This window comes from Odocoileus virginianus, chromosome 31 (genome assembly GCF_023699985.2).
Source record: "Odocoileus virginianus isolate 20LAN1187 ecotype Illinois chromosome 31, Ovbor_1.2, whole genome shotgun sequence".
Taxonomy (NCBI): Eukaryota; Metazoa; Chordata; class Mammalia; order Artiodactyla; family Cervidae; genus Odocoileus; species Odocoileus virginianus.
Window position 1 is genome coordinate 10,112,945 of NC_069704.1, and position 10,091 is coordinate 10,123,035.

A 10,091-nucleotide genomic window follows, 5' to 3' on the forward strand; every position below is an offset into this window, starting at 1 on the left:
TCTCTATTTCCCTATATAGTTTTTTCCCCTTTCCCCTTATATTTAGATTGTTTTCAGATTATCCTCACACTGGCTGGGACTCTCTTGAAGACATAGCCCTTATCTTGTTTATCTCTTTAGGCCCCCAAAGTGCTTAGTATAGTATAAGCCCAGTGTGTGGTGCAAGTGTTGGGTAATGGTAGTTAAGTTGAATCATTTTTTGTGTGTGTGTCATCTGGTCAATTTCTGATTTTAATTATTTTCCCTTTATTTATTAATGGCAGTATAGTTGAGAATCCCATGGACAGAGGAGCCTGGTAGGCTATAGTGCATAGGGTAGCAAAGAGTCTGACAAAATTGAAGTGACTTAGCATGCATGCACATAGTTGATTTACAATGTTGTGTTGCTTCAGATATATAGCAAAGTAATTCAGCTACATATGTATATATACATCTATTTTCAGATTCTGAATCATTATTTTTCAAAAATCCTTTAGTAGCACTACTAAAGCAGCTTGCTACACCACAAACAAAGTTGCTCAACATCAAATACCCTGTGTGTCTTGCATTCTATGACAGATGTATTCACCATTCATGGTGAACAAGTGCACTTTTGTAAAGTGAATCCTTACGCCGTGTGCTTACATCAGCATCTGAGAGATGCTGGCATCAGTGGTTGTTACCCTTCTATTTTCTTTTATTGGTCATCTTTCCCCATCTCTCTACCCCTTCTTCTCTTTCACAGTATAAAGGCTGATAACTCATTCAACTGTGATATTTATTGATCATCTACAAGTTGTGAGAGTGTTTCGTATCATTAATTTACAACTCCTACCACAAATATTTAAGCACAATCCAGGAATATTATGAAGAAAGCTGAGCACCAAAAAATTGATGCTTTTGAACTGTGGTGTTGGAGAAGACTCTTGAGAGTCCCTTGGACTGCAAGGAGATCCAACCAGTCCATCCTAAAGGAGATCAGTCCTGGTTGTTCATTGGAAGGACTGATGCTGAAGCTGAAACTCCAACACTTTGGGCACCTCATATGAAGAATTGACTCAGTGGAAAAGACCCTGATACTGGGAGGGATTGGGGGCAGGAGGAGAAGGGGATGACAGAGGATGAGATGGCTGGATGGCATCACTGACTCGATGGGCATGGGTTTGAGTAAACTCCAGGAGTTGGTGATGGACCGGGAGGCCTGGCGTGCTGTGATTCCTGGGGTCGCAAAGAGTCAGACACGACTAAGCGACTGAACTGATTGTAAAGCTAAGCATCACTCCTGATTGATTTAATATTAGTTCAGCTTTGGTTTTGACTGGGTCTTCTTTCACCAAGCCGCTAGGTGAATTGCATCATACCTTTGGGATTTTTGAAGCCTTGACCTTACTCTCTCAGTTAATACAGGCTGTCCTGGCAGTGCTTGAGCCTTCCACCAAAAATGTGGTAGATCTGAAATGGAAGCAAATAACCAGAGTGGGGAACAGTCAACTCAGATCTTAGTATCAAAAGATAAGATCACCTACAACATAGGCTTCTGATCATAGATTTCAATCCTATGCCCTCTCTCCACTCCTGTGGGCCAGAAGCTAACAATGAAGTCACTGCCCCAAAGTAATATTCTCATTTACAAAAGGATTTTCTACAAGGTTATTTCTCAAAACTAGAACTCTTGGTCCTTTTTAAGCTTCCCAGGTGGTACCAGTGCTAAAGAATCCTCCTGCCAAAGCAGGAGACACAAGAGACACAGGTTCGATCCTTGAGCCAGGAGATTCCCCAGAGTAGGAAATGGCACCCCACTCCAGTATTATTTCCTGGAAATCCCATGGGAAGAGCAGCCTGTCAGGCTACATTCCATGGGGTTGCAGAGAGTCAGACACAACTGAGCGACTGAGCACATTCTAGTGCTTTTAAGAGAGGATTTAAGGTTCAGCCATTCCAGAGGTGATTCTAGGTATCAGGTGCTGTGGTAGGTACAAAGCAGAAGGAGAAAGACATCTCCCCCAGCAGCAGAAAGTTAGTGTGGAGCTCTAAGGGTTGGGAGTGGTGGTGGAACGGCACTGTAATCTGTGTGAAGCAGTGGTAGCTCACTTGCCCTTAACACTACAGTCCAGGGAAAATTGTGCAAACCTGGTTGCTTATAGGCTGCCCCCCGTTCTCGGAAAGAATCAAATGGGGGGAATAAAGTCCAGAGCCTTTGCTACCATTTATCAAATTCAGTTCTTCCATCCCAGGGGCTTGGAAACCCACAACCCACCTATGATGACAAAATAGCAGTGACTGAAAATCAGTTAAGCATGAGCTAGTAATGGTCACACAAGGACCTGGGATGAATTTTTTAAAAATATGGACCATTTTTATAAAAATCTGTAGCTGTATTTCTTCTGTTTTATGTTTTGACTTTTTGGCCACGAGGCACGTGGCATCTTAGCTCCCAGACCAGGAGAACAATGTCCCCTTCATTGGAAGGCAAAGTCTTAACCACTGGACCACCAGGGAAGTCCCTGGGAAAACTTTTAAAGCAAGCATGGATAGAATGCCACAATTCCTAGGTCCACTGCCTGTGCCTGCTCCTCTCGTGACACCAGTCACTCTCTCTTTTAGGGGTACAGAAGGGGATCATTGGGATTCCCTTGTGGCTCAGCGGTAAAGAATCCTCCTGCCAATGCAGGAGACTTGGGTTCAGTTCCCGGGTTGTAAAGATCACCTGGAGAAGGAAATGGCAAACCACTCCAGGATTCTTGCTTAGGAAATTCTGTGGACAGAGGAGCCAGGTGGGGCATAGTCCGTGGGTCACCCAGAGTCAGTCCTGCTGAGCAAGGCAGAATGTGCTGTAGCTTTTAATAAGCTCCAGTTGAGGGTCAAGTATCCTAACACAACATTGTCCTCTCACCTGCCAGGTTCCTCCCACATGCTCTGCACTTCTGCAGTCCCTCCCTAGCTTGCAAGACCCACCCCAAGTCCTGCTGTCTCCAGGAATAAGTCTCTGACCCACCAGCCCAAGATGTGCTGGACATTCTGTTGAGGGTTCCACACAGAGTCTCGCTGAATCCCTTCAGTGACCCACTGGCAGGTATACTTATCCCCATGATGAGAAATCTGAGGCTCAGATATCTTAAATCTGTCTGCAAAAATCTGACTTCAAAATGGCAGAGATAGGAAGGAAGCTCAGGTCTCCATGACTCCAAAACCTGTGTTCTTAGGCATTTTCCGTTTAAAAAAATATGTGTTTATTTTTGGCTGTATTGGGTCTTACTTGTGGCATGTGGGCCCTGTAGTTCAGACACATGGACTCAGTAGTTGTCACTCATGAGCTTAGTTGTTCTGTGGCATATGGGATCTTAATTCCCCGAACAGGGATGGAACCACATTCCCTCTATTGGATGGCAGATTAACCAATGGACCACCAGGGAAGTCCTCTTAGGCACTTTCTGCATGATACTGCCTCCTACCATCACCCCTTTGCTAATCAATGATGGTCTGGACTTGGTCACACTCAGTGGAGTCATTTTCATGCTTGTAAGCTTAAGTTCTTATGGAGTATATGTATGAAGCAATTCCCCACCTTCCTTGAAGGAAGGATGGTATCTTGTACTTCTCTATTTATCTTATGGGACCTATGAATGGTGATTAAACTGATTAAACTGATTAAACAAGATTAAACACTTGTTCAGTCATTGTGTAGAAGGGGAAAAGTACAGGGGTTGAGTTCAGAGAAGAAGGAAAAGGAATTTAAATGTACGAATATCAGACACCATACCTTAAAGACGTTGTTAAGATTTTATTCAACCCTGTTTTAACCACCTCTGCGTTAATGCTTTGGGATAGTTACCCTCAATTTGGCAGAGACAGTTTCTTTGTTTCTGAGGCTATCAAAATGGAGTGACTCTCCAAATTCCGCTGAGACAAAGGTCTCCAAACAGCCCACTTCCTGGTTAGACTCCCTTTCTGCCACGTGTAGCTGGATTTTGGATTCTAAGCCAGATCCACCATTAAATCTGGTTCCACGAGGCAGCCCTTTCAAGCCGCCACTATTTTTCTTGAGTTTTCATTTTGAGAAATTTAAGGTCACTAAATAGATCTAAAAGAGATGAGGTTGCCAACTTCAAAAAGTCAGGAACAGTCCTTGGCCTCACCCCAGTGGATGACAGCCCATTTCATACTGGGGGAGGAGGAGAGGTGGTGCCTTGAGGACAGTAAACTGGACCTGGAGTGGCTATAAAAAAGAGGCCCTGGGGAGCCAAGCCACCATCAGGAAGAGACTCACTCCCAGCGACAGGAGAGAAGACAGCGCTGTCTCCCGCCAAGATGAAGCTGCTGCTGCTGCTGTGTCTGGGGCTGACCCTAGTCTGTGCCCAGGAGGGAAACTCTGATGTTGTGAGAAGCAACTTCGATATTCCAAAGGTAAGGGCAGGGAAGCATAGTGACTTTGAATTTTGCAGCGTAGCTTGGGAGATTCTGAAGCAAGGTGGCGATCTGTGAGGGCAGGAGGTCCTTGACATAGTAGAGGAAATGGGAGGCTTCAGGCCTTGGTCTAAGAAAGGGCAGTGGTGCCATGTTAAAAGGTGACAACGCTTGGGGAAGTTTCAACTTACAGGGGGAACAGTGAGCAGTGGCAACTGTCCTCGATGTGGCACCAATCGACCCGAGTCTAACTTAATCTTCACATCACCATTTTGAGTCCTGGCCCAGAGCTTAGGGTCCAAGGAGACAAGGGTTCATGTTGTATTCCTTTCCTCTTTTCTCACACAATCATTTTGTTGATTTATTTTAGATTGCAGGGGAGTGGTATTCCATTCTCTTGGCCTCAGACCTCAGGGAAAAGATAGAAGAAAACGGTAGCATGAGAGTTTTTGTGGAACACATCGATGTCTTGGAAAATTCTTCATTGTCATTTAAATTTCATACAAAGTAAGTATGGGGTTTTTTGCTTGGGAAAGGAAACATAGAAGTCTGAATATGGTCCTGGACCTTTACACACAAACACGCAGGCACATATGTATGCATACGTTCTGCATCTGTACCTAAAATCGGGACCCATCATCGGGGTCTACCAAGGCTTGATGAACCTAAACCTGTGACTTCTCTAGATTTGGAGATAAGAACTGGGACAGGAATACACGTAAATGGGAGTTCAGGTCAGTTCAGTCACTCAGTCGTTTCCGACTCTTTGCGACCCCATGGACTGCAGGATGCCAGGCTACCCTGTCCATCACCAAATCCCGGAGCTTGCTCAAACTCATGTCCATCAAGTCAGTGATGCCATCCAACCATCTCACCTTATGTCATCCCCTTCTCCTCCTGCCGTCAATCTGTCTTGAAGATTGAGTTCTTGATCTGAACTCAAGGAGTTAATGATCTGAGACACAGTCAGTCCCCGTCTTGTTTTTGATGACTGTACTTCTCCATCTTTGGCTGCAAAGAATATATTCAATCTGATTTCAGTATTGATCATCTGGTAATGTCCGTGTGTAGAGTCTTCTCTTGTGTTGTTGTGAGAGGGTGTTTGCTATGACCAGTGTGTTGTCTTGACAAAACTCTGTAATCCTTTGTCCTGCTTCATTTTGTACTCCAAGGCCAAACTTGCCTGTTACTCCAGGTGTCTCTTGACTTCCTACTTTTGCATTCCCGTCCCCTATAATGAAAAGGACATCTTTTTTTGGGTGTTAGTTCTTGAAGGTCTTCTAGGTCTTCATAGAACCATTCAACTTCAGCTTCTTCATCATTACTGGTTAGGGCATAGACTTGGATTGCTGTGGGAGTTGAGGAGGTAATGGGTAGAGGGGTGTCAGATCATTAGTAGTATGGAAAGGCATCACAGGATAAGAGCACCGGATTCAGAATCAATAGCCTATCCAGTTCTTGAATCTCCGAGTTACCAAGAAAATTCGTCTCTTTCTTCCTCAGTCTTCTCTGGAGTAAAAGACAATGACATAATTCTCTCTCTGTGAGGTGATGTTTGTAAGTCACTATCTGAGAAGTTGGCATTGGGTCAGAACCCAGCTAATTCTCTAGGCAAGTGGCTGTCATAATAGTAATAGTGGGGAGAGGTGATAGAAGCATGGGGATAGAAGTCGTGGACTCATTCTAAAGTACCAAATGAAGTGAAATAATGTAAACAAAAGTGCTTTGGACACTATACCCAAAATGTTCAACAGCTAATCATTGGAATGGGAAACTCAAGTTAGGTAGAATGTGAGGGAGCCAATCCCATCACGATCTCTTGGGCATCAGCTCATTCTGTTTTACAGGGTAAATGGAGTGTGTACTGAGCTTCCTTTGGTTTCTGACAGCACTGGAGGGGATGGCGTATATACTGTTAGCTGTGAGTATGTTTTTTTTTTTTTTAAATCTTTCTAAATTCTACTTCCAAATGCAAGGAATTTGCTAAGGTCCAGGATCTTGATCAGTTCCTGATATGTATAATAATGATCTAATGTGGCCATCTAATAGCCAATATCCTAAATTTGGCAGAAACGTGTGTGTCAAAGCCAGTGCCTGGCATGCAATACCATCAGACAGAGAAAACAGCTTGGTCATATGTACTTCCCGCAACAAAAGGAAGTTGACAAATAAAAAGCAAATTGGAAGGACAGCTTCTTATTCTTTGCCTACTTAAAAAAATATATTTATTTATTTTTGCTACACCGAGTCTTCATTGTTGTTTTCAGGCTTTCTCTAGTTTCAGCAAGCAGGGGCGACTCTCTAGTCGCAATGCCCAGGCTTCTCATTGCGGTGGCTTATCTCTTGTTGTGAATCATGGGCTTCAGGGCTTTAGCGCTCTCGGGCTCAGCACTTGCACCTCATGGACTTAGTTGGGACTGTGGGCTCTAGAGTATACAGTCTTAGTTTCTGCGAGGTATGTGGAGTCTTCTTGGACCATGGATCAAACCTGTGTCCACTGCATTGGCAGATGGATTCTCAACCACTGGATTACCAGGGTAGTTCCCTGCCCCACTTTCTGACAATGTCAAAAGATCATTGCCACAGCGTATCATTCAGGATATATCACTGGGTATATAAGGCCAATGGGGCTTGTAGAGAAGACAGAGGCACGTAGTTGGCAGAGATGGTTGAAGGAGGTAGGTAAGTCTCAGGTGTCAGGATAGAGGGGAAGTTACTTCTGTGGCTGAATTTTTCTACCCCTAATGGTCATTGCTTCAAGATGCCTAGAGAGATGCAGATGGAAGGCAGTAGACATCACTCTTTATTTCTTCCAGGATTTGTTGTATGGGAGAGAATAAGTAAAAGCATTTACTTCCCTCCCACATGCCAAAGAACTTCTGAGCTGTGTTCTGTTTTCTCCACAGATGATGGAGAAAATGTATTTCGCATACTTGAAGTGGACTATAGTCACCATATTATGTTTTATCTTGAGAATTTCAGCGACTCGTACAAACTGCTAGAGCTCTATGGTAGAGTATTTTCACACTGGCGCTCATCTTGGGGTGGGGAGACCGGGGAAGGAAGGAAGCCTGGAGACAGAGTGGACCTCCCAGTGGTACCCTGGGACCTCTCTCCTCATTAGAGACAGATGCTCCCTTTGGTAAAATCTCTCAGGCTCAGTGATGGGAAGATGATGACTCTCTCATTGTGCCAGAAAGATATCCTAAAGGTGTCACATTCAAGAAAGACTTTTTTCCATCCCTGAGACTTGTGCCTAAGCACGTAATCAGTTCCATTCACTTTCCCCCTCGGCCAGAGACCCACCCCTCTCGTGAGCCTCAGTCACCAGGAAACAGGACAAAGCTCTTCCTGTTACTCTTCCCACAGCCCGAGAACCAGATACGAGCCCAGAACTCAAGAGCAGGTTTGTGGAAATTTGCCAGAAGTATGGAGTTGTTAAGGAAAACGTGATTGACCTGACCAAAGTGGGTAAGTTGAGCTACCTCTGGCTTTCTCTGCCTGAAGTCCCATGTTGCTGAGTAGGAATGTTACTGAAGGGAGAAATCCAAGAGGAGTTAATACCCCCATTCAGTCCCCTTTGTCCTAACCTGGAAAACCATCTGGTTTCATTCTGGGAAATAAACTGGGGTTGGTGTTTGAATGTGCTCTTCTCTGCCTCTACAGATCGCTGCTTCCAGGAGCGAGGGAATGGAGTGGCCTAGGGCTGCAGTTTGGTGAGCTCTACTGAAGACGGGGTGGCCCAGGGTTCAGTACCTTCCAGAAGCATTAGGGGTTTACAGTAGAAGACTTAAAAGATCACAATAAAAGTAATTTGATAGGAAGAGCTTGAAATTTGGAGTTAGAGGACCTGGGTTCAGGATCTACTCCTGCCATGAGTTTTTTAGCAAATGACACATCAATTAAAAGGGAAACAATGATGTCTACCTTACAGAATTACTGTGTGAATATAATGCTGCAGAAAAGGGCTCAGTAATTGATAATGTGGGAAAAATCAGTAAGAATTACAGTTTTAAATGGGAAAAGAATGTGAGTATGAAACTCAAATACATTCTGTGTTTATGGTCCATCTTCTAATCCTGAAAGCCCGTCTCACCCTTCAATACATGGAAAAGATTTCTCCCTCCAATCTCTGCACATCCTTAACTTGTAATCTGGAAACAGAGCTGTCTGAGCTTCCAGTTGTCCTCCAACCTGGAAAATAGAATCTGGAGTTTCCTCCTCTGTTTCCTGTCTCAGACTTATTGTGTGGCTTCATTCAGATAATGTAAGTGAAAGTCTTAGCAACTGTGGCTTACATAAAGTCAGCATTTAATAAAAGATTGCTATGGCTTTTGCCAATTTGTCAAAGACACTTTAAAACTATCAGTGCTGAGGATGGCAGAAAGAAGCCTAGCATCCTTCTTTGCTTCCACTCTTCTTTTCATAGGCTCTGGGGCAGGCTAAGATGGGATCAACAATAGAAAAAAACAGGAAAAGAATCACTAACACCCTCCCTTCCCCTATTCTGGCTAATAGCATGGGTTAGAATGCAGGTTGGTGACTATTTCTTCAACGTATTTTTGGAAATAGAAATTCTCTTTGTCCTCAGTTCAATCTGAGAAGCACCTAATAAGCTTTTGTGTTCTCATTCTCATTTGCTTATTTAGTGCCACCTGACTTGGGCTCCAGAATCTTCTCTTCCATGGTTTCCATCTTATGACAAGTGCTGGGACCTGACTTCCATCACTATCACATGTGAAGGCACCGTCTCTGCATCTTCAGGATATTCCCTAATTATCTAGGAACACTTAGCAGCTCAACGGGAATCAAAGTTTCCCCCAGATTTCCGATTCCCTTTGCCCCATTCAGGACAACAGTGCCATGAATAAAACCTTCCTCAACCTGTTCAATAAATGATTTGCCTTGCAATCAATCATGTGGTTTTTCTTCGTTTATGTAAGGGACGTGGGGGTGGCAGGAAGAAAATGAGGCCTCGTGACCATACTCTTCCCCTGGCCTCTCAGAACCTTGCCTGAGCTTCAGGCTTTTCCCTCGTCTGCAGTCATTCTCTGTCCCAGTGAGTGCTACTTGTCTTCTGAGTTGCCCATTTCTTAGTGACCTGATAAACTGTAAGACGTGCCCTAGAAATTGCTGCATCCTAGAATTCTCTTCTTCAGTGGGGGTACTGAGAGTTGCTGCTGGGGCTGACACCAGCTCAACATGTTTTAGGGTGCACCTTTACACCCCAGCTTCTCTCACTCACCCATCCTCTGAGACGGTCAGTGTCCTTTCTTTCTTTTTCTGGTGTGGCAAATGCTTTTATTTTGCAGAAACATCTATGATGTCTAAGTTGAAAATACTATTATAAGCTGTTATTAATTTCAAAGTCTTCATTTAAAAAATTTTATTTTTAATTTTATTACTTTAAAAAAGTATAGTTTACAATATTTCTGCTGTGCAGACAAGTGATTCTGTTATATATATATATATATATATATATATACACATATATATAATAACATATGTACACACACACACACACACACATATTCTCTTTCATATTCCTTTCTGTTATGGTTTATCACAGGATATTCAATATAGTTCCCTGTGTTAAATAGAACCTTATTATTTACACATTCTGTATATGGTAGCTTACATCTGCTAATCCCAAATCCCATTCTATACCCCCCACCACCTATTCCCCCTTGGCAACCACAGGTCTGCTT

General features: G+C 43.6%; 1 protein-coding gene across 1 annotated transcript; it reads left to right on the forward strand.

Moving 5' to 3' along the window:
- The first annotated feature begins 4,167 nt into the window (after positions 1-4,167).
- LOC110126099 (salivary lipocalin-like) lies at positions 4,168-9,298 on the forward strand. Its single transcript, XM_020875580.2, has 7 exons — positions 4,168-4,383; positions 4,754-4,890; positions 6,231-6,304; positions 7,290-7,394; positions 7,753-7,854; positions 8,050-8,099; positions 9,033-9,298. Exons 1-6 carry the CDS (start codon positions 4,288-4,290, stop codon positions 8,085-8,087), a joined length of 552 nt encoding a protein of 183 aa, XP_020731239.2. The 5' UTR covers positions 4,168-4,287; the 3' UTR covers positions 8,088-8,099; positions 9,033-9,298.
- Positions 9,299-10,091: the final 793 nt, after the last annotated feature.